This window comes from Loxodonta africana, chromosome 22, assembly GCF_030014295.1.
Source record: "Loxodonta africana isolate mLoxAfr1 chromosome 22, mLoxAfr1.hap2, whole genome shotgun sequence".
NCBI classification, from domain to species: Eukaryota; Metazoa; Chordata; class Mammalia; order Proboscidea; family Elephantidae; genus Loxodonta; species Loxodonta africana.
The window spans coordinates 38394776-38418790 of NC_087363.1; the positions used below are offsets into that span (position 1 = coordinate 38394776).

At 39.8% G+C, this 24015-nt stretch overlaps 1 protein-coding gene across 30 annotated transcripts in view; it reads left to right on the top strand.

Annotated features, from left to right (window-relative positions):
• Positions 1 to 24015, top strand: part of NR2C2 (nuclear receptor subfamily 2 group C member 2) — a 128700-nt gene that overhangs the window by 59457 nt on the left and 45228 nt on the right. For all 30 annotated transcript variants that reach the window (XR_010319043.1, XR_010319044.1, XM_064274846.1 and 27 more), the window contains one exon: positions 14217 to 14327. Coding sequence is in view for 28 of the 30 variants with exons in the window: in XM_064274833.1 (XP_064130903.1) it covers positions 14217 to 14327 (111 nt within the window). In the remaining 2 variants the exon portion in view is untranslated. The remainder of the gene's footprint in view (positions 1 to 14216; positions 14328 to 24015) is intronic.

Genomic DNA, 24015 nt, shown 5'->3' on the forward strand with positions numbered 1-24015 from the left:
ATCTTTTTTTTTTTTCCCACAGAGTGTGAACTTTGCTGCACTATTAATAACCCATAGGAATGTTACAATCAAAATCCAGAATAAATTCTAGATTTAGAAATTCTTAATATTTGTCCATTAGCTCGATGCTGTGGGCATGCTCTTCAACCCAGTTGTTCAACTTGCAGCAAATGTATGTAAACTACAGAAATTTTTCATAGGAATTAATTCCTAAAAAATTCTGCCAAGGCAAGGTCGTTTTATGATGGAATAGAGAAAGTTCCCACTCCAGTGTGAAAACGTTTGAACTTCCTTCATCGGTCTCATAAATCCTCTTGTGTCAGTGGCAACCTAAACTCCTTGGTTTACATAATAATTTGCCAGGGCAGGTGTTGTAGGGTACCTGCAGGATGTATAATAAGCAGACAGGCAGAAGTGTGGAGTAAAAACAACGAAGGATTTAGGCAGAGTTCCAGGATCAAGAGCTATAAAACAGAGCCTTCGTTTTCACTCCGAAGTTAATAAGTGTTCATTCACTAGGCCTTTATTGCAGGCCTGATATGTGCCTGGCCTCGTGAATAACGGGAAAGTAAGAAATAATCCCTCTTGCCCTCAGAGATAGACATGAACAGGCAGTTAGAGCAAGTGCCCTGTGGAGAGTGCTAAGATGCAAGGGACTCTGGGAGACCAGGAAGGGCTTCTATACCAACCTGAGAGGTCAGGAAAGGCTTGCCAGAAGAGCAAGCCTTTTTTTTTTTTTTTTTTTCTCTCCTTGATTTAAAAAAAAAAATTTATTATGCTTTAGGTGGAAGTTTACAAATCCAGTCAGTTTCTCATACAAAAAGCCATACACACCCCGCTGTGCACTCCCAGCTGCTCTGCCCTTAATGAGACAGCACATTCCTCCTCTCCACCCTGTATTCCCCATGTCCATTCAACCAGCTCCTGTCCCCTTCTTCTTTCTCATCTCACCACCAGACAGGAGCTGCCCACATAGTCTCATGTGTCCACTTGAGCCACGAAGTTCATTCCTCACCAGCATCATTGTCTATTTTATAGTCCAGGCCAATCCCTGTCAGTGGAGTTGGTTTTGGGAATGGTTCCAATCTTGGGCTGTCAAAGGGTCTGGGAACCATGGCTGTCAGGGCCCCTCCACTCTCAGTCAGACCTTTAAACCTGGTCTTTTTATGAGAATTTAAGATCTGCATCCCACTGTACTCCTGCTCCATCAGGGATTCTCTGTTGTGTTCCCTGTCAGGGCAGCGATAGGTGGTAGCCAGGTACCATCTAGTTCTTCTGTCTCAGGCTGATGAAGTTTCTGGTTTATGTGGCCCTTTCTGTCTCTTGGGCTCATATTTACCTTGTGTCTTTGCTGTTCTTCATTCTCCTTTGAGGAGCAAGGCTTTTATTAAACTCTTAAGACAATAAACATTTGTCTGTTGAACAAGCATGGATTACTTCAGAAAAGTTGTGAAATGGAACAGCTGATTTTACCTTTTAAGCATGGATTGGAAACCATTCCTTGGAAGGCCTCTGTCCAAACCAGAGCTTTAAACTGATTCGTTCCAGCTTGAACCCCTGCTGAGAATTTGAATTTCTAACAGGTTCCTTGCTGATACTTTGCATTTCTACCCCCAGATATACTGAATCAGAATCTACATTTTAACAAGATCCCCATGTGATTCTTAGGTATCACCTCCTAGGAACTTGTTAGAAATGAAAATTCTCAGCAGGAATTTAAATCAGAACTAACCATTTCAAAGCCATGGTCCAAACATTCTTTCACATCCAGCTTGCTAGTGATTTAATTGAGTCCTTTGGACTAACAGTTAAATAATTCCTTGGGCTAACAGTTTTCCTATCATAATACAAGCCAGGGTATAACACACACCTGGCTGTTTTCAGGCATTTATACTTCATTGTGAATTAAATGATCCTATCCTTTGCAACCTGAGCAGGTTGAACAGGCAGAGGTAGGCTAAGACAGTAGGCTCTGAAAAGGCAGGCAGGAAAGGATAGAAAGGAGACACTTTAACTCACTAGAAATGCATCTAGTATTTGTATATCCTGTTACCAAATTGACTTTTTATCACTGTGCTGGATGGTACTAGAATGCTCCTGGAAAAAAGATTTCCTGCCTTGTCTGTTCATAATATTGGCTCTAAATCCACACTGTTGGAAGAACTTCTAAGGGGTCTTATCATGGCATCACTTTGCCTTCAGGCAAAACCACTCTAAATTGCCCCTCATGATATTAGAGGATCCCAAACATTTTCCCATTGATCTGTTACTTTCAAAGTTAACATCCCCACACTGAATCCTAGGGATATTTAAGGCTATTCGTTCTCCCCCTTTCCATCCCGGGTTCCCAGTGTCCGTTTGTCTAGTTCTTGTCCCTTCCTGCCTACATATCTTGCTTTTGGGCAGAAGTTGCCCATTTGGTCTCCTATATTTGATTGAACTAAGAAGCACATTCCTCACGTGTGTTGTTTGTTTTATAGGTCTGTCTATGTCTGAAATGTGGGCTTCGGGACTGGTTTCAATTCTGATTTAGCAAAATGTCCATAGTCTGCAGTATCTGTCAGACCAATAAGTCTGGTCTTTTTTTGTGAATTTGAATTTTGTCTTACATTTTTCTCCCGCTCTGTCTGGGACTTGGAGGACACAATTCAAACCATAACACCTAAGAATGGAAATACTGGGCCGTGTAGTAATTCTGTTTAACCTTTTGAGGAATGGTCAGATTGTCTTCCAAAACAGCTGTACCATTTCACTTTCCCACCAGCAGCATGTGAGAGATCCCGTTCCTTCACATCCTCGTCAATACTTGTTATTGCCTACCGTTTTTATGATAGCTGGCCTAGTGGGTGTGATTAGGTATCTCACTGCGGCTTTGATTTGAATTCCTCTGATCAATAATGATATTGAGCATTTCTTCATATGCTTACCGGCCATTCATGTATCTTCTTTGGAGAAACATCTATCTAATGCCTTTGTCCACTTTTAAATTAGGTTGTTTTTCTTTTTTTATTAAGTTGTAATAGTTCTTTATATATTCTGTGTGTATGTGTAAAATCAGATACATGGTTTGCAAAATTTTTCTCCCATTCTGTAGATTGTCTTTTCATTGTTTTGATGGTGTTCTTTGAAGCACAAAAGTTTTTGAATTCGGTGATGTCTGATTTATTTAATTTTTTTTGTTTGTGCTTTTTGTGTCATATCTAAGAAACAATTTGCCTAATCCAAGGCTTTGAAAAGCCTATATTTTTCTTCTAGAAATTTTATATTTTTAGCTCTTACTAGGTCTTTGATCCATTTTGAGTTAATTTTTATGTATGCTGTGAAGTAGGGGGTCCAAATTCAGTGTTGTGCGTGTGGATATTCAGTTGTTCCAGCACTGTTTGTTGAAAAGATTATTATTTCCCCATTGAATTATCTTGGCATCCTTGTCAAAAATTACTTGTCATTCAATGTAGGGATTTATTTGTGGACTCTCAGTTCTATTCAGTTGATCAGTATGTCTAACCTTATGCCAGTTCCAGGAGTCCCTGGGGGGTGCAGATAGTTAAGTGGTTGACTATTAACTGAAAGGTTGGTGGTTCGAACCCACCCAGAGGCACCTTGCAAGAAGGGCCTGGGGATCTGTTTCCTAAAGGTCATAGCCTTGAAAATCGTATGGAGCACAGTTCTACTCTGCAACATATGGGGTGACCATGAGTTGGAATTGACTAGACTACAACTGTGTGTTGTTGTTATGCCAGTACCAAACAGCCGTGATTACTGTGCCTTTGTACTAAGTTTTTGAAGTTGGGAAGTATGAGTCCTCCAACTTTGTTCTTTTTCAAGATTGTCTTAACTATCCTGTGCCTCCTATGTTTTCATGTGAATTTTAGAATCAGCTTATCAATTTATACAAAAAAGCTGAAATTTTGATAAGGGTTGTACAGAATCTATATCTAAATTTGGGGATAATTGCTATCTTAACAATAACAAATCTCAGGTAATCCATGAGCACAAAATGTCTTTTTTCCGTTTATTTGGTCTTCAGTTTCTAACAATGATATTTTATAGTTTTCAGCCTTACACTTCTTTTGTTAAATTTACTCCTAAGTATTTTACTCTTTTTGATGCTACTGTAAAAGGAATTTTTTAATTTCATTTTTTGATTGCTCGTTGCTAGTGTATAGATATATAAGAGATATTTGTATATTGATCATGTATCCTACAACCTTGCTGAACTCATTTATTAGCTCTAATGATTTTTTTTATACATTCCTTAGGATTTTCTATATGCAAGATCATGTCATCTGCAAATAGAGTTTTACTTTTTCCTTTCCAATCTGGATACCCTTTATTTCTTTTTCTTGCCTAAGTGTCCTGGCTGTAATCAGTACTATGTTGAATAGAAGTGGCAAGAACAGACATCCTTATCTTGTTCTAGATCTTAGGGAGAAAGCTTTCATTCCTTCAACATGAAGTATGATATTAGCTGTGAGTTTTTTTTGTAGATAATCTTTTATCAGGTTGAGGAAGTTCCTTTCTATCCCTAGTTTGTTGAGTGTTTTTATCATGAAGGGGTTTTGGGTTTTGTCAGATTCTCTTTCCGCGTTAATTGAGATGGTCATGTGGCTTTTGTCCTTTATTCTATTAGTCTGGGGTATTATATTGATTGATTTTTATGTATTGAACCAACCTTGTATTCCTGGGATAAATCCCATTTGGCCATGGTGTATAATCCTTTTTTTATATGCTGCTGAATTTGGTTTAATAGTGTTTTTTTTTATAACTTTTATTGAGCTTCAAGTGAACGTTTACAAATTAAGTCAGACTGTCACATATAAGTTTATATACACCTTATTCCATACTCCCACTTGCTCTCCCCCTAATGAGTCAGCCCTTCCAGTCTCTCCTTTTGTGACAATTTTGCCAGCTTCCAACTCTCTCTATCCTCCCATCCCGCCTCCAGACAGGAGATGCCAACACAGTCTCAAGTGTCCACCTGATATGATTAGCTCACTCTTCATCAGCATCTCTCTCCTACCCACTGTCCAGTCCCTTCCATGTCTGATGAGTTGTCTTCGGGAATGGTTCCTGTCCTGTGCCAACAGAAGGTTTGGGGACCATGACCGCCAGGATTCCTCTAGTCTCAGTCAGACCATTAGGTATGGTCTTTTCTTGAGAATTTGGGGTCTGCATCCCACTGATCTCCTGCTCCCTCAAGGGTTCTCTGTTGTGCTCCCTGTCAGGGCAGTCATCGGTTGTGGCCGGACACCAACTAGTTCTTCTGGTCTCGGGATGATGTAGGTCACTGGTTCATGTGGCCCTTTCTGTCTCTTGGGCTCATAGTTATCTTGTGACCTTGGTGTTCTTCTTTCTCCTTTGATCCAGGTGGGTTGAGACCAATTAATGCATCTTAGATGGCTGCTTGTTAGCATTTAAGACCCCAGACGCCACATTTCAAAGTGTGATGCAGAATGTTTTCAAAATAGAATTATTTTGCCAATTAACTTAGAAGTCCCCTTAAACCATGGTCCCCAAACCCCAGCCCTTGCTCCGCTGACCTTTGAAGCATTCATTTTATCCCAGAAACTTCTTTGCTTTTGGTCCAGTCCAGTTGAGCTGACCTTCCATTTATTGAGTATTGTCCTTCCCTTCACCTAAAGCAGTTCTTATCTACTAATTAATCAGTAAAAAACCCTCTCCCACCCTCCCTCCCCGGCCCCCTCGTAACCACAAAAGCATGTGTTCTTCTCAGTTTATACTATTTCTCAAGATCTTATAATGGTGGTCTTATACAATATTTGTCCTTTTGCCTCTGACTAATTTCGCTCAGCATAATGCCTTCCAGATTCCTCCATGTTATGAAATGTTCCACAGATTCGTCACTGTTCTTTATCGATGCGTAGTATTCCATTGTGTGAATATACCACAATTTATTTACCCATTCATCCGTTGATGGACACCTTGGTTGCTTCCAGCTTTTTGGTATTGTAAACAGAGCTGCAGTAAACATGGGTGTGCATATATCTGTTCGGGTAAAGGCTCTTATTTCTCTAGGGTATATTCCGAGGAGTGGGATTTCTGGGTTTTATGGTAGTTCTATTTCTAACTTTTTAAGAAAATGCCAGATAGATTTCCAAAGTGGTTGTACCATTTTACATTCCCACCAGCAGTGTATAAGAGTTCCAATCTCTCCGCAGCCTCTCCAACATTTGTTATTTTGTGTTTTTTGGATTAATGCCAGCCTTGTTGGAGTGAGATGGAATCTCATCATAGTTTTAATTTGCATTTCTCTGATGGCTAATGATCGAGAGCATTTTCTCATGTCTCTGTTAGCTGCCTGAATATCTTCTTTAGTGAAGTGCGTGTTCATCTCCGTTGCCCACTTCTTGATTGGGTTGTTTGTCTTTTTGTGGTTGAGTTTTGACAGAATCATACAGATTTTAGAGATCAGGCGCTGGTTGGAGATGTCATAGCTGAAAATGCTTTCCCAGTCTGTAGGTGGTCTTTTTACTCTTTGGGTGAAATTTTTAGATGAGCATAGGTGTTTGATTTTTAGGAGCTCCCAGCTATCTGGTTTCTCTTCATCGTTTCTGGTAATGTTTTGTATTCTGTTTATGCCTTGTATTAGGGCTCCTAACATTGTCCCTATTTTTTCTTCCATGATCTTTATCGTTTTAGTCTTTATGTTTAGGTCTTTGATCCACTTGGAGTTAGTTTTTGTGCATGGTGTGAGGTATGGGTCCTGTTTCATTTTTTTGCAAATGGATATCCAGTTATGCCAGCACCATTTGTTAAAAAGACTATCTTTTCCCCAATTAACTGACACTGGGCCTTTGTCAAATATCAGCTGCTCATATGTGGATGGATTTATATCTGGGTTCTCAATTCTGTTCCATTGGTCTATGTGCCTGTTGTTGTACCAGTACTAGGCTGTTTTGACTACTGTGGCAGTGTAATATGTTCTAAAACCAGGTAGAGTGAGGCCTCCCGCTTTGTTCTTCTTTTTCAGTAATGCTTTACTTACTGAGGCTTCTTTCCCTTCCATATGAAGTTGGTGATTGGTTTCTCCATCACATTAAAAAATGTCATTGGAATTTGGATCGGAAGTGCATTGTATGTATAGATGGCTTTTGGTAGAACAGACATTTTTACTATATTAAGTCTTCCTATCCATGAGCAGGGTATGTTTTTCCACTTAAGTAGGTCCTTTTTAGTTTCTTGCAGTAGTACTTTGTAGTTTTCTTTGTATAGGTCTTTTACATCTTTGGTAAGATTTATTCCTAAGTATTTTATCTTCTAGGGGGCTACTGTGAATGGTATTGATTTGGTGATTTCCTCTTCGATGTTCTTTTTGTTGATGTAGAAGAATCCAAATGATTTTTGTATGTTTATCTTATAACCTGAGACTCTGCCAAACTCTTCTATTAGTTTCAGTAGTTTTCTTGAGGATCGTTTAGGGTTTTCTGTGTATAAAATCATGTCATCTGCAAATGGAGATAATTTTACTTCCTCCATGCCAATCCGGATGCCCTTTATTTCTTTGTCTAGCCTAATTGCTCTGGCTAGGACCTCTAGCACAATGTCGAATAAGAGCGGTGATAAAGGGCATCCTTGTCTGGTTCCTGTTCTCAAGGGAAATGCTTTCAGGCTCTCTCCATTTAGGGTGATGTTGGCTGTTGGCTTTGTATAGATGCCCTTTATTATGTTGAGGAATTTTCCTTCAATTCCTGTTTTGCTGAGAGTTTTTATCATGAATGGGTGTTGGACTTTGTCAAATGCCTTTTCTGCATCAATTGATAAGATCATGTGGTTTTTCTCTTTTGTTTTATTTATATGGTGGATTACACTAATGGTTTTTCTAATATTAAACCAGCCTTGCATACCTGGTGTAAATCCCACTTGGTCGTGGTGGATTATTTTTTTGATATGTTGTTGAATTCTATTGGCTAGAATTTTGTTGAGGATTTTTGCATCTATGTTCATGAGGGGTATAGGTCTGTGATTTTCTTTTTTTGTAATGTCTTTACCTGGTTTTGGTATCAGGGATATGGTGGCTTCATAGAATGAGTTAGGTAGTATTCCATCATTTTCTATGCTTTGAAATACCTTTGGTAGTAGTGGTGTTAACTCTTCTCTGAAAGTTGGTAGAACTCTGCAGTGATGCCATCCGGGCCAGGGCTTTTTTTTTGTTGAGAGTTTTTTGATTACCTTTTCAATCTCTTTTTTTTGTTATGGGTCTATTTAGTTGTTCTACTTCTGATTGTGTTAGTTTAGGTAGGTAGTGTTTTTCTAGGAATTCATCCATTTCTTCTAGGTTTGCAAATCTGTTAGACTGCAGTTTTTCATAATAATCTGATATGATTCTTTTAATTTCAGTTGGGTCTGTTGTGATGTGGCCCATCTCGTTTCTTATTCGGGTTATTTGTTTCCTTTCCTGTATTTCTTTAGTCAGTCTGGCCAATGGTTTATCTATTTTGTTAATTTTTTCAAAGAAGCAGCTTTTGGCTTTGTTAATTCTTTTAATTGTTTTTCTGTTCTCTAATTCATTTAGTTCAGCTCTAATTTTTATTATTTGTTTTCTTCTGGTGCCTGATGGATTCTTTTGTTGCTCACTTTCTATTTGTTCAAGTCGTAGGGACAGTTCTCTCATTTTGGCTCTTTCTTCTTTACGTATGTGTGCATTTATTGTTATAAATTGACCGCTGAGCACTGCTTTTACTGTGTCCCAGAGGTTTTGATAGGAAGTGTTTTCATTCTCGTTGCATTCTTTGAATTTCTTTATTCCCTCCTTAATGTCTTCTATAACCCAGTCTTTTTTGAGCAGGGTATTGTTCAGTTTTCAAGTATTTGATTTCTTTTCCCTAATTTTTCTGCTCTTGGTTTCCACTTTTATGGCCTTGTGGTCTGAGAAGATGCTTTGTAATATTTCGATGTTTTGGGTTCTGCAAAGGTTTGTTTTATGACCTAATATGTGGTCTATTCTAGAGAATGTTCCATGTGCGCTAGAAAGAAAAGTATACTTTGCAGCTGTTGGGTGGAGCGTTCTGTATAAGTCTAAGAGGTCAAGTTGGTTGATTGTAGCAATTAGGTCTTCCGTGTCTCTGTTGAGCTACTTACCGGAAGTCCTGTCCTTCTCCGAAAGTGGTGTGTTGAAGTCTCCTACTATAATTGTGGAGGTGTCTATCTCACTTTTCAGTTCTGTTAAAGTTTGTTTTATGTATCTTGCAGCCCTGTCACTGGATGCATAAATATTTAATATGGTTATGTCTTCCTGGTTAATTGTCCCTTTAATCATTATGTAGTGTCTGTCCTTCTTTATGCTTTGTGGTGGATTTAACTTTAAAGTCTATTTTGTCAGAAATTAATATTGCTACTCCTGCTCTTTTTTGATTGTTGTTTGCTTGATATATTTTTTTCCATCCTTTGAGTTTTAGTTTGTTTGTGTCTCTAAGTCTAAGGTGTGTCTCTTGTAGGCAGCATACAGACGGATCGTGTTCTTTATCCAGTCTGAGACTCTCTGTGTCTTTATTGGTGCATTTAGTCCATTTACATTCAGTGTAATTATAGATAAATATAAAAGAAAAAATTTTTTCTTTTATGTATTTAGTGCTGTCATTTTGATGTCTTTTTGTGTGTGTTGTTGACAATTTCATTTTTCCACTTTTTTGTGCTGAGACGTTTTTCTTTGTAAATTGTGTTCCTCATTTTCATAGTAGTTGACTTTATGTTTGCTGAGTCGTCATGTTTTTCTTGGTTTTTATCTTGAGTTACGGAGTTGTTATACCTCTGTGTGGTTACCTTAATATTTACCCCTATTTTTCTGAGTAAAAACCTAACTTGTATTGTCCTATATCACCTTGTTTCCCTCTCCGTATGGCAGTTCTATGCCTCCTGTATTTAGTCCCTCTTTTTGATTATTGTGATCTTTTACATATTGACTTCAATGATTCCCTGTTTTGAGCGTTTTTTTCTTTTTAAAGTTAATCTTAATTTGTTTTTGTGATTTCCCTATTTGAGCTGATATCAGGATATTCTGTTCTGTGACCTTGTGTTGTGCTGGTATCTGATAGTATTGATTTTCTGACCAATTTCCTTTAGTATTTCTTGTAGCTTTGGCTTGGTTTTTCCAAATTCTCTAAGCTTGTGTTTATTTGTAAATGTTTTAATTTCACCTTCATATTTGAGAGAGAGTTTTGCTGGATATATGATCTTTGGCTGGCAGTTTTTCTCCTTCAGTGCTCTATATGTCATCCCATTACCTTCTTGACTGCATGGTTTCTGCTGAGTAGTCTGAACTTATTCTTATTGATTTTCCTTTGTAGGAGACCTTTCTTTTATCCCTGGCTGCTTTTAAAATTTTCTCTTTATCTTTGGTTTTGGCAAGTTTGATGATAATATGTCTTGGTGATTTTCTTTTTGGATCAGTTCTTATATGGGGTTTGATGAGCATCTTCGATAGACATCCTTTCGTCTTTCATGATGTCAGGGAAGTTTTCTGCCAACAGATCTTCACCTGTTCTCTCTGTATTTTCTATTATCCCTCCCTGTTCTGGGGCTCCAATCACACGCAAGTTATTCTTCTTGATAGAGTCCCACATGATTCTTAGGGTTTCTTCTTTTTTTTTTTTTAATTCTTTTATCTGATTTTTTTCAGCTATATTCGTGTCAATTCCCTTGTTCTCCATGTCCCCCACTCTGCATTCCAGTTCCTCGAGTCTGCTCCTCTGACTTCCTATTGAGTTGTCTAATTCTGTAATTTTACAGTTAATCTTTTGGATTTCTGAATGCTGTCTCTCTATGCAGCTTATTAATTTTTCCACTGTGTTCTTGAATAAACTTTTTGATTTCTTCCACTGCTTTATCAGTGTGTTCCTTGGCTTTTTCTGTAGATTGCCTTATTTCGTTTTTGAGGTCATCCCTGATGTCTTGAAGCATTCTGTAAATTAGTTTTTTATATTTTGCATCTGGCAATTCCAGGATTGTATCCTCATTTGGGAAAGATTTTGATTTTTTAGTTTGGGGAGTTGTAGAAGCAATCATGGTCTGCTGCTTTATGTGGTTTGATACGGACTGCTGTCTCCAAGCCATCTATAAGATATTGTAATGATTTATTTTGTATTTGCTCACTGAGTCTTATCTTGTTTTGTTTTCTTTCAATATACGTAGATGGGCTACTAGATTGCGCTGTCTTGATTTTTGTAGCCCTTGAATCACTTATGTCCTATTACCAGCTGGTTTGGGCTGTTGCCAGATATATAAGCCTAAGAGTGCATTCACTATTCTTGAGTAGAATCTGATTTTGGGTCATCAAGTGTGTGGTGCAGACTGTCACCTATCCACCTAGAGGAGTAGTGGTGATAGTCGTGTGCACCAGATTCTGGTAGCAGCAGGGGGTCACACTCCAGAGGGGGCAGGATGCTGACAGGCTTCCCCCAAGTGCCAGTGAGGTAGGTGTGTCTCTTTTCCTAAAGCACTTTGGTGGGTGGGCTCTGCAGCTGTGCCTTAGGCACCCAATGCAAGTACTTCTACAGATTGGTAGGTGTCACCCTCCTTAGACCCCTAAGGCAGGAGGCTGGGTGGTCTGGGGGGAGCTTCAGCCCTCAGATCCCTATTGTGGGTCAGTGAGGGCTCTGTTGAATATGCAGCGATATCAGACCTGGGAAACTTGTCATTCCAGTAATCAGCTAAAACAATTACAGTTAGATCCCTATCAGAATTGCCTTTGCATTATAATAGCCACCTTGTTCCCTGTAGGGATGAAAGCCCAAGACAGTGGATCTCACATGCTTGGCTGGAGCTGGTTCTGTATTTTTAGTCCAATTAGGGAAGGATTTTTGGTCCCTGGGTTTTTTGTAACTGCTTCTCTCAGGCCAGGAGAATGGGTTAGGAAAAGACAGAAAAAAAGAAAAAAAAAGAAAAACTACAGAGCACTTCACTCTCTGGCTCAGGAAATTCCAATGTTAATGAAGCCGTCTGGGAAGGGGAGGGGAGGGATCAGATAAATAGGAGAGAGTAGCACCCCGTAATATAGACAAAGTTACTTATCTTGTTTGGTGATGACTGTTTTATTTGAGATTCCCAAGGGGTGTGTAGCCTGTGTGTGTTGGCTGGGTTGAGATTGCCACTGAGTGAGGGTCAGGCCTGCTTCCTGTGCTTGTGCTGTCTCAGAAGCCTTGGTCAGTTCCTCCGCTCCCAGTCCAAAGCCCAGCGCCACGGTTCCCTGGCTGGGACGCCGCACTCCAGGCTCCAAAATCAGTTCCTGCCTCCCAGTGGCATCTCCTCCAGTCAGCCACGTCGCTGCGCTGCCTGCGTGCGCTGGCTGGGCTTCCCCCGAGGTCATTTCTGGGGGCTAGGGCTGTGTCCCGTGTTTGCGGCATCTCAGGATGCCGTGCTCAGCTCCCCTGCGTCCAGTCCAAAGCCCGGCGCCAAGGTTTTCTGACTGGGACGCTGGCTCCAGGCTCCGAAAGCAGTCGTTGTTTCCTCGTGGTTGTTCGTTCTCAGCCTCTGTCACTCAGGCCAACTCTTTAAATCTGTGTTTGATGGTCAGGGTTCATAGATTGTCATGTATGTGATCAATTCATTTGTTTTTCCGAGTCTTGGTTGCAAGAGGGATCCGAGGTAGCATCTATCTAGTCAGCCATCTTGGCCCCACCTCTCTATGAAGTTTGTTTTTTTTTTTTTGTGGTAAAAATATACATAACAGAACATATACCATCTCAATAATTTCTCCATGTACAATTCAGTAAGACTGATTACATAATATACTCTTGATCAAAGGAAAATACTGTGTCCACTTCAGGTGCCCAGGACACCACCCATAACCTTGAATCTTATCTTGTGTGATGGCTTTCCCCGTTCTCATCCCATTGGTGCTGAGAGGTTGACAAGTACTGATTCCAGCAGTTTTTGGTGTAATGCTGTTTCCATTTGCCATCCCCTACAGGGTTGTCAGAGCCTTTCTTGTGGAAACTGTAATCTTAAAAGGAGTATTTTATAACAGGCTTTTAAGAGTGAGAAAATTCACAGGCGAGGTCAGCACAACTGGACTAAACCAAAAGCAAAGAAGTTTCCTGAATAAACTGAATGCTTCGAAGGCCAGTGTAGCAGGGGCGGGGGCTTGGGAACCATGGTTTCAGGGGATATCTAAGTCAATGGGCGTAATAAAATCTATTAAGAAAACATTAGCATCCCACTTTGGAGAGTGGCGTCTGGGGCCTTAAACACTAGCAAGCGATCATCTAAGATGCATCAATTGGTCTCAACCCACCTGGAGCAAAGGAGAATGAAGAACACCAAGGACACAAGGTAATTATGAGCCTTAGAGACAGAAAGGGCCACATAAACCAGAGACCACATCAGCCTGAGACCAGAAGAACTAGATGGTGCCTGGTTACAACCGATGACTGCCCTGACAGGGAACACAACAGAGAACCCCTGAGGGAACAGGAGAGCAGTGGGATGTAGACCCCAAATTCTCATAAAAAGACCAGACTTAATGGTCTGACTGAGCCTAGAAGGACCCCAGTGGTCATGGCCCACAGACCTTCTGTTGGGCCAGGACAAGAACCATTCCCCAAACCAACTCTTCAGATAGGGATTGGACTGGACAATGGGATGGAGAGGGATGCTAGTGAGGAGTGAGCTTCTTGGATCAGGTGGACAGTTGAGACTACGTTGGCATCTCCTGTCTGGAGGGGAGATGAGAGGAAAGAGAGGTTTAGAAGCTGGCGGAATGGACACAAAAAGAGAGAGTGGAGGGAGAGAGCGGGCTGCCTCATTAGGTGGAGAGCAGTTGGGAGTATGTAGCAAGGTGTACATAAGTTTTTGTGTGAGAGACTGACTTGATTTGTAAACTTTCACTTAAAGCACAATAAAAATTTTTTTTTTAAGTGAGAAAATTCAAAGATCATCTCTAAAGGTATTTTATTAGCTTCTTCTGATTACGTTAATAAAGTAATTAAGGTTGTACAGAGCAGAACTGAAAATTCCTACATGGTTTTTTTCCTCTAATTTCCAACATTAGAAATGGCTATTTTAAGATTGTGTTTTCTCAGGGCCATCTGGTAGCAATATCTCATTGATTCCTTTTTTGTCCCAGATCCATACTCTAGAACTACAAGGGTTTATACTCAAGGCCACAGCAGTGGAAGCAAGAGGCGTGGTCCTTAGGACTGTGGCCACCACTGGACATCTTTCTGAGCCCCATTATGATCCAGCCTACTTCTCCCCTACAGGTACCACGTGCTCAGACTTCTCGTTCGGAATCTCCAGGGATGACCAGCCCCTCCCCGCGCATCCAGATAATCTCCACTGACTCTGCAGTAGCCTCTCCTCAGCGCATTCAGGTACCCACACTTGTTCCCACTTGGTTCTGGCCACCTGCCTAAGAGCGACCCTGCTTTCCCAAATCCTTTCCAAAACCCAGCCTGCCTAAAGGTTTCACTAAGGATTTGTGCCTCTTGGGCATCAAGTACAGAACTTCATTCTTGAAAAAATAAAAAAAAATTTTAAGGGTTTACATTCATTTGATTAAGTTACTTTTAAAGCAAAAGTTCAAACTATAAAAGTTGGGGATGAAGTACCATTTTATTACTATCCTAGTAGTTAAGAGCAAGAGCCCCCACTATAAAGTCAAATCCAGCGCCCTTACTTCATAGCTTTTTTGACCTTGGGCATATATTTTTGGAGAACACTGTTAACATATTGCTACTTTATTCTTCCAGAGATAGGCTCTGCATACACACTTAAAAGCACATATATAAATACACAGATGGTATTTTTACATGAGTGTTGGCATTCTGTGCATAGTTACGCTGTCTTTTTCTTAACAATCTCTTAAAGATGTTTCTACATTGTACAAATAGAGCTGCCTCTTTTTCTTGAGTAGCTGCTTCGTAGATAATGAGAGTACTGTATATTATACTGTGTGTTTTGTTTTAGTTTTAATTTCATTGTAATAAAGTATATAGCAAAAAAATTTAACCACTGTTCATTTTCAAAAGTTTGTTCCCAAGTGAAAACTCAGTTATCTTTTAGCTATAACTCCCATTACCCCCTCCCCTAGCCCCTGGTAACCACTAATAATCTTGTACAATTGCCTGTTCTAGATATTTCATGTAAGTGGGATCATACAATATTTGTCCTTTTGTGTCTGGATTATTTCACTCAGCATAGTGTTTTCAGGGTTCATCTGTGTCATAGTATGTCTCAGAATTTCATTTCTCTTCATGACTAAATAATATTCCATCGTATACATACACCACATTTTCTTTATCCATTCATCTGTTGATGGACACTTGGATTGTTTCCACCTCTTGGCTACTGTGAATAATGTTGTAGTGAATATTGGTGTACAAGTAACTGTTTGAGTTCCTGCTTTCAAGTATTTTATAAATGGAATATTTTATAAAAGTTCAAGCTAATTGATTGTGCTGTTCAGATCAGCTATATCCTCACTGATTTTCTGCTTGCTTGATCTAGCAGTTACTGAGGGATTGTTGAAGTCTCTAACTTTAATAGTTGATTTGTCTATTTCTCTTTGCAGTTCTATCAGATTTTACCTCACATATTTGATGCTCTATTGCTAGGTGCATACATGTTTACAATTGTTATATCTTCTTGAAGAATTGACCTCTTTATCCTTATGTAGGAAACCCTGGTGGCGTAGTGGTTAAGAGCTATGGCTGCTAACCAAAAGGTTGGCAGTTCAAATCCACCAGGCACTCCTTAGAAACTCTATGGGGCAGTTCTCCTCTGTCCTGTGCGGTCACTATGAGTTGGAATCAACTCGACAGCAGTGGGTTTTTTTTTTCATCCTTATGTACTACACCTCTATATCTCTGAAAATTTTCCTTGTTCTGAAGCCTGCCTTTTCTGAAATTAATATAATTACTCCAGCTTTCTTTTGATTAGTGTTAGCATACTATATCTTTCCTTATCCTTTTACTTTTATCAGTGTCTCTGTAGTTAAAGTGGGCTTCTTTTAGACAACATATAGTTGGGTCTTCATTTTTTTAATCTACTCTGACAATCTGTTTTTTAATTGTTGTATGTAAACCATTCGGAAACCCTGGTGGCATAGTGGTTAAGTGCTGTGGCTGCTAACCAAAAGTTCAGCAGTTCGAATCCACCAGGCACTCCTTGGAAACTCTATAGGGCAGCTCTACTCTGTCCTATAGGGTCGCTATGAGTTGGAATTGACTCGGCGGCAGTAGGTTTGGGTTTGGGGTAGACCAGTCACATTTAAAGTGATTATTGATGTATTTAGATTAATATCAATTATGTGTATAACTGTTTTCTATTCATTGCCAGAGGCTTCTTTTTCTGCCTTCTCTGGTTTTGATTGAGCAGTTTTTCCTCTCGTAGCCTATCAAATACACTTAAAAGATTTTTTTTTTCATGATTGCCGTAGAGCTTAAAATATCCTTTTTAAACTAATCTAGGTCCATCTTCAAATAACACTATTCCATTTCATGTGTAGTACAGGTATCTCATAACAGAATATTCCCTTTTCCTCGCTCTCAACCCTTGTGATATTGCTATCAGTCATTTCACTTATCTATGTGTCATAATCACCTAATAAGTTACTATTATTAATTTAAACAGTTAATTTTAGATCAAATAAGAATAAGAGAAGTAAAAGATTTTATTTTACCTTCTTTTTTTTATTTCTTCTCTGAAGCTCTTCCCTTGTTTCTGAGCTATATTGTTTTCTTTCTTCCCTGAAGAAGGTCTTTTACCATCTCTTACAGGGAAAGTCTGCTGTGATAAAGTCCCTTAGTTTTGTTTGTCTGAGAAAATCTGTATTTCTCCTTCACTTTTGAAGGATAATTTCACTCAATATGGAATTCCGAGTTGATGGAGTTTTCTTTCAACGTTTTAAATATTCCACTTCGCTTTCTTCTTGCTTGTATGGTTTCTGATGAGAAGTCTGCTTATGATTCTTATCCTTACTTCTTTGTTAGTAAGGTGTCCCTTCCCGTTCCTGTGGCTTCCTCTCAAGATTTTCTCTTTGTCTTTGATTTTCTACAGTTTGACTATGATGTGCCCAGATGTAGTTTTGTTCAGCTTTTTATTCTTCTTGGTGTTCTCTCAGCTTCCTGGATCTGTGGTTTGGTGTCTGTAATTAATTTTGGGAAGTTCTCAGCTATTCTCATTTCAAATGTATCTTCTTCATCCTATCTTTCTTCTCTTTCTGTTATTCCAGTTATCTGTGTGTTACCTCTTTTAAAATCGTCCCATAGGTCTTGGACATTCTGTTCTGGCTTTGCTTTTTTCACTCTTTGCATTTCAGTTAAAGCAGTTTCTACTGACCTATCTTTTAAGCTTACTGATACTTTCCTTGCCTATGTCCAGTCTACTGGTGAGCCCATCAAAGACATTCTTCACTCCTGAAGTCTTCTTAAAGCCAAACAGTAGTTTAGCTTAACTAGTAAAGAATGTCTGCCTTTAGCATCGTGCTCTTTTAAGATCTATCTATATGGGATCGAATTGACAATAGCAACTCAGAATATTAGATAGGAAACTTAGGGGTCAACAAGTTTGTGTTAATGGAGGAGTTTGTGTTAATGGAGGAGGAAGATGAGAATGATTGTACAACTCAAAGAATGTAATCAGTGTCGCTGAATTGTGCACGTATAAATTGTTGAATTGATATGTTCTGCTATATGTATATTCTTAACAAAAACAAATTATTTTTTAAAAAGCATTCTTCATCTCTTATAGTGTGTTTGATTTCTAGCATTTCCTTTTGATATTCTCAGCTTATATTACTCATCTGTTTTTGCATGTTGTCTACTTTTTCCATGAGAGCCCTTAATACATTAGTCAAACTTATTTTAAACTCCCTATTTGATATCCGACTTTGGTTCTGATCTTTGCTTTGCCTTTGCTTTGCTTTTGTCAGGCTATGCTTTTTCTTGCCATCTGGCATGCCTTGTAATTTTTTGTTGAAGGCCAGACATTATCAGTTGTATCAGGTAATAGGAGCTGCAGTAAATAGCCCTCAAATGTGAGGATTCATTTTTATCTGGTTAGGAGTTGGGTTGTATTTAATGTTTGTTGTAGCATTGGTATTAGTCTTCAGGTTCCTCTAGCGTCCTTATTGTTGTCTCTCTTATCTTTGGGCTTCCTCACCTATTCCTCCTTGGATCGTCTGTGTCTTGCCACTCTTTCAGCTGTAATCCGCTTTATTATACTGGAGCCCCTGTTGGTGTGCTGGTAAGGTGTGGGGTAGGGAAAGCATTCTAAAATCTTATGATTAAATTTCAGTATTTCAGTGGGCCTATGTCCCTGAGCTATGATTTTCACAGGTGTTTCTTAGTTCCCCCAATACCCCTTTAGATGAGACAAGAAGGGTAAAAAGATCTTTTTTTTTAATTTGAAGCACTTTCCCTCAATCTCTCACTGAAAATCCTTGAGTGTATTTAGAAGACACCTTTTTTTCTCCCTAATTTTGTATTGTCTGTGTTTTCTAATTTCTTCCACTGTTTTTTTTCCAATTTTATTTATCTGTTTTTTTCTTTGATTTTTTTTTTTTTTTTAATTATGCTTTAGGTGAAGGTTTACACAGCAAATTAGTTTTCCATTCATTAGTTTATACACAAATTGTTTCATGACATTAATTGTACCCTACAATGTGTCAGCACTCTCCCTGTTACTACCCTGAGTTCCCCGTTTCCATTCGTCCAGTTTTCCTGCACCTTCTTGCTTTGTCATCTTTGATTTTGGGCAGATGTTACCTTTTTGGTCTCATAGGAGTGGTTGTTCTAAGGAGCACTTTCCTCATGGGTGTTAATCGTTTATTTTATAGGCCCGTTTATAATTTGGAAACCCTGTTGGCATAGTGGTTAAGAGCTGTGGCTGCCAACCAAAAGATCGGCAGTTCGAATCCACCAGGCACTCCTTGGAAACCCTATGGAGCAGTTCAGCTCATTGCTGTCACCGTGAGTTGGAATCAACCTGACAGCAATGGGTTTGGTTGAGTTTGGTTTATAATTTGGCCGGAAGGTGATCTCCTGGAATAACTTCATTTCCAAGTTAAGCGTGTCTAAGGGCCATAGTCTCAGGTTCCTCCAGTCTGTCTCGGACCAGTAAATCTGGCTTAGAAGATACTTTTTAAAGTTATTCAGGGAAGAAAACTTTGACACATATTTTATCTACCTGAACTTTTTAGAGATTGACTTGGTTGGGCTAAGTGTTCATATGAGTTAAATTTATGTATGAAAAGAAGGTTTATTTACCTTTTTTGTTAAGTCAGAAAAGTTTTAAATGGACTTTATTTTACCTTTTTTTTTTTGAAATGTTGTGGTTTAAGTGAAAGTTTACAGATCAAGTCAGTCTCATACAAAAATTTATATACAGCTTGTTACATACTCCTAGTTGCTCTCCCCGCTAATGAGACAGCACACTCCTTCCCTCCACTCTGTATTGCCTTGTCCGTTCAGCCAGCTTCTGACCCCCTCTGCCCTCTCATCTCCTCTCTAGACAGGAGCTGCCCACATAGCCTCGTGAGTCTATTTGATCTAAGAAGCTCACTCTTAACCAGTATCATTTTCTTTCCCACGGTCCAGTCCAATCCCTGTCTGAAGAGTTGGCTTTGGGAATGGTTCCTGTCTTGAGCTAACAGAAGGTCTGGTCGGGGTCCTTGTAGTCTCAGTCAGACCATTAAGTCTGGTCTTTTTATGAGAATTTGAGGTCTGCATCCCACTGCTCTCCTGCTCCCTCGGGAATTCTCTGTTGTATTCCTTGCCAGGGCAGTCATCAGTTGTAGCCGGACACCATCTAGTTCTTCTGGTCTCAGGCTGATGTGGTCTCTGGTAAATGTGGCCCTTTCTGTCTCCTGGCTCATAATTACCTTGTGTATTTGGTGTTCTTCATTCTCCTTTGCTCCAGGTGGGTTGAGACCCATTGATGCATCTTAGATGGCCGCCTGCTAATGTTTAAGACCCCAGAAACCACTCTCCAAAGTGGGATGCTAATGTTTTCTTAATAGATTTTATTACGCCAATTGACTTAGATGTCCCCTGAAACCATGGTCCCCAAGCCCTTGCCCCTGCTATGCTGGCCTTTGAAGTTTTCAGTTTATTCAGGAAACTGCTTTGCTTTGGTTTGGTCCGGTTGTGCTGACCTCTCCTGTATGTGTGTTTTCTTTCTCTTCACCTAAATAGTTCTTATCTACTATCTAATTAGTGAAAACCCCTCTCCCTCGCTCCCTCCCCACTCTCGTAACCATCAAAGAATATTTTCTTCTCTGTTTAAACTTTTTTTCAAGTTCTTATAATAGTGGCCTGTACAATATTTGTCCTTTTGCAGCCGACTAATTTCACTCAGCATAGTGCCTTCCAGATTCCTCCATGTTATGAAATGTTTCACGGATTCGTTGTTGTTCTTTATCAATGCGTAGTATTCCATTGTGTGAATATACCATAATTTATTTAACCATTCATCCATTGATGGGCACCTTCGTTGCTTCCATCTTTTTGCTATTGTAAACAGTGCTGCAGTGAACATGGGTGTGCATACATCTGTTCATGTTAAGGCTCTCACTTCTCTAGGATATATTCCAAGGAGTGGGATTGCTGGATCGTATGGTAGTTCTATTTCTAGTTTTTTAAGGAAGCGCCCAATCGATTTCCAAAGTGGTTGTACCATTTTACATTCCCACTACCAATGTATAAGTGTTCCAGTCTCTCCACAGCCTCTCCAACATTGATTATTTTGTGTGTTTTGGATTAATGCCAGCCTCGTTGGAGTGAGATGGAATCTCACTGTAGTTTTGATTTGCATTTTTCTAATGGCTAATGATCGTGAGCATTTCCTCATGTATCTGTTAGCTACTTGAATGTCTTCTTTAGTGAAGTGACTGTTCATATCCTTTGCCCATTTTTTAATTGGGTTATTTGTCTTTTTGTAGCTGAGCTTTTGTAGTATCATGTAGAGTTTAGAGATCAGATGCTTACCGGAAATGTCATAGCTGAAAACTTTTTCCCAGTCTGTAGGTAGTCTTTTTACTCTTTCAGTGAAGTCTTTGGATGAGCATAGGTGTTTGATTTTTAGGAGCTCCCAGTTATCTAGTTTCTCTTCTGCATTGTTAGTAATGTTTTGTATACTGTTTATGCCATGTATTAGGACTCCTAGCATTGTCCCTATTTTTTTCTTCGATAATCTTTATTGTTTTAGAGTTTATATTTAGGTCTTTGATCCATTTTGAGTTAGTTTTTGAGCATGGTGTGAGGTATGGGTCTTATTTCATTTTTTTGCAGATGGGTATCCAGTTATGCCAGCACCATTTGTTAAAGAGACTATCTTTCCCCCATTTAACTGACTTTGGGCCTTTGTCAAATATCAGCTGCTCATATGTGGATTATTTTACCTTTTTAAAATTTTTTTTAATTTAATCACTCTTGCTATTGTCCTTTGGTATGCTGTCCATATTCTCTAATATACCCTGACCTGAAACAAGAGTGTAACAATCTGAGAAGTAGTGCATATTATAGTGTAAAAAATCTGAAGTTGTATTTTTTTGGGGGGGAGGGGTGGGGGGATCCTGAGTAGCTTCCTGTTAGAGTGAAATTCAAGCTCCCAACTAGAGCCTAAGCAAGGGCCTGCAGGGCTGGCACGCCTCCCTCTCTCGACTCTTGGGCCACGTTTTGTTGTCCATTGCACTGTGAGCAGTTCAAGGAAGTCCCTCCTCTAGGGGCTTTTCATATGCTAGAACGTTCCCCTTTTTTGGAACATGCTTTTCCATCAACCTTTATCTGCCTCTTCCTCAGCTTTGAATTTTGGCTTAAATGCCACCTTGTGCCTTGCCTGACTTCTCTTTGTAAAGTTAAGTGCCTGTGTTATTCCCTCTTAAGCTCATTTGATCTTTTCCTTTATAACATATCATAATTTTAACTTGTGTATTGCCTATGTCTTCCACTAAACTAAAAGCTTCATGAGGGTGGAGCTATCTCCATATGCCCATTGTCTAGCACACTGCCTGGTACAAAGTAGACAGTAAATGTTTGAGGAATGAATGAAAGAGTGAGCGAAATGCAGTCGGAAAGTCTTGACTTTCTGGATGGCAGAAATATGATGAGATAAAAGGGTAAAGACAGAACTCCCTAAGTGAGGAGAGAAGCTTAGAGGGAGGAAATGCTTTTCCTAAGATCTTGTTACATTCTGGGCTGTTTACCAAGTATGTTCACACACATAATAGCCTTTTACTCTCCCAGTAATTCTGTTTTATAGATACGTAATTGAGGGCTCAGAGGCCTTATGTACCTGGTCTAAGTTGGTGCAGCTGGGAAACAGTAGAGCAAGCATCCCATTCGTGTCTCTCTAGCTGCAAAGGCCTGTCTCAGGGAGCACAAGCTCAGATGTTTATAGGACAAGGCAGCAATGAAGGAGGTGGGCAAGGGGAGAATTCAGGGGAACCAGAGAGCCCATGCCTCATCTAACGTCGCATCCACCACCCTACTCAGCTCCCACCAGTGTGCACCATGGGGGAATTTGGGCCCCAGATGGCCAGGGCTTCTAGTTATCAAGAGAAATGTAAATCTGATTTTTATGGAAAATACTCATAATTTTACATGTTGGCAACCAACTTTTTTAAAAATTTTAAACTTTGATTATAGAAGTCAAAAGTTATCCAGTGGCTGGTTTGGGCCCGTAGGCTGTCAGTTTACAGGCTTTCCTTTGCGAAAGAAATAATGAGAGCACAGCTTGGCTGGACCAGAGAGCTGACAACGTGGAGGAGAGTGATGGAGAGAATGTTTACATGTTGGAGCTGAAGGCCTTTTGTGTTAGAGCTAGAGAGGGCCCTGGATTGGTAGAGGGCAGTCAGTTCTGCTAGAACATGACATATGCATTCCTGAAAATTCCCATGGTGTGCAAGAGTCAGCAGTAAAACCACAGAGCTAATGGGCAAAATGGGGCGTCTTAGGCTGGGTTCTCTAAAAAAATAAAACCAGTAAAGCGTATAAATACATAGATTTACATCAAGAAAACAGGTCACGTCCCAAGTCTGTGGATCAGAATAGAGGCCTGTCCCAATTCACGGAGCTGCAGAAGCTGGTAAACCCAAGATTGACAGGTTGGAGAACAGGGCTCTCGCTCACAGGCTGTGAAAGTCGAGGAACCCAAAGTCGGCAGGCAAGACCACAAGGTTTCTCCTGATTCATGTAGCTGCAGGGGCTGGTGAGCCCAAGACGGGCAGGTCAGGGAACAGGACTCTTGCTCACAGGCTCCCAAGATCGACGCCACTAGTTCAAGTCCCAAGAACCAGAGGTCAGACAAGAGGATCCAGAACAAGCCAAAAACCTTGGCAAGATGAACAGGAAGGAAGTAGGTGGCAGAGGGTGGAGAGAGGAAGGCTGAGGGGTTGGTGAACCGCCACAGGCCCCACCTCTGCCAGTACCAGTCAGCTGATTCCATCATGGGGATGATCACATATCAGATTTCAACAGGAAAGCGATCATGACATTGTACTGCCAAAACACTGAGAATCATCACCCAGCCAAGTTGACACACAATCTTAACCATCACATGGGTTAAGTAGCATAATCCTCAAAGACTTTGCCAGTGATGCATTAAAAATCAGATATAAACCAAATAAAAACTTGCACAGTTTTACACATGTAAAATGGCTAAGAAAGATATAAATACTACCATATATATGATACTGTACCTTGAAAAGGACCTGAAGTTGACTCATGGAAGAAGGATTGCAGCTTGGGTGTTATTGTGAAGTGGTGGAAAAACAGTTTTCTAGAATCCCAGTGAAAGTTTTAACACCAGATTGATGGAACTGAGGTGGCTGGTAAATGTTTGATGTGTGTGTGTTTTGTGTATTCTTACACAACTCGATTCAGGTGGGTGATTTTTTTTTTGCCTTCACCTAGTGTTTCTGGGTTTAGTGTTTCTCATGAAGAAGTTGTGCATAAACAAACACAAGATTTCCAGTATGTTCACATTGTCACCTAGCACATCAATTGCGTTGGATCAAATTTGCCTTTTCAAAGCAAGCATTTTAGCAGCACTGACTATAGC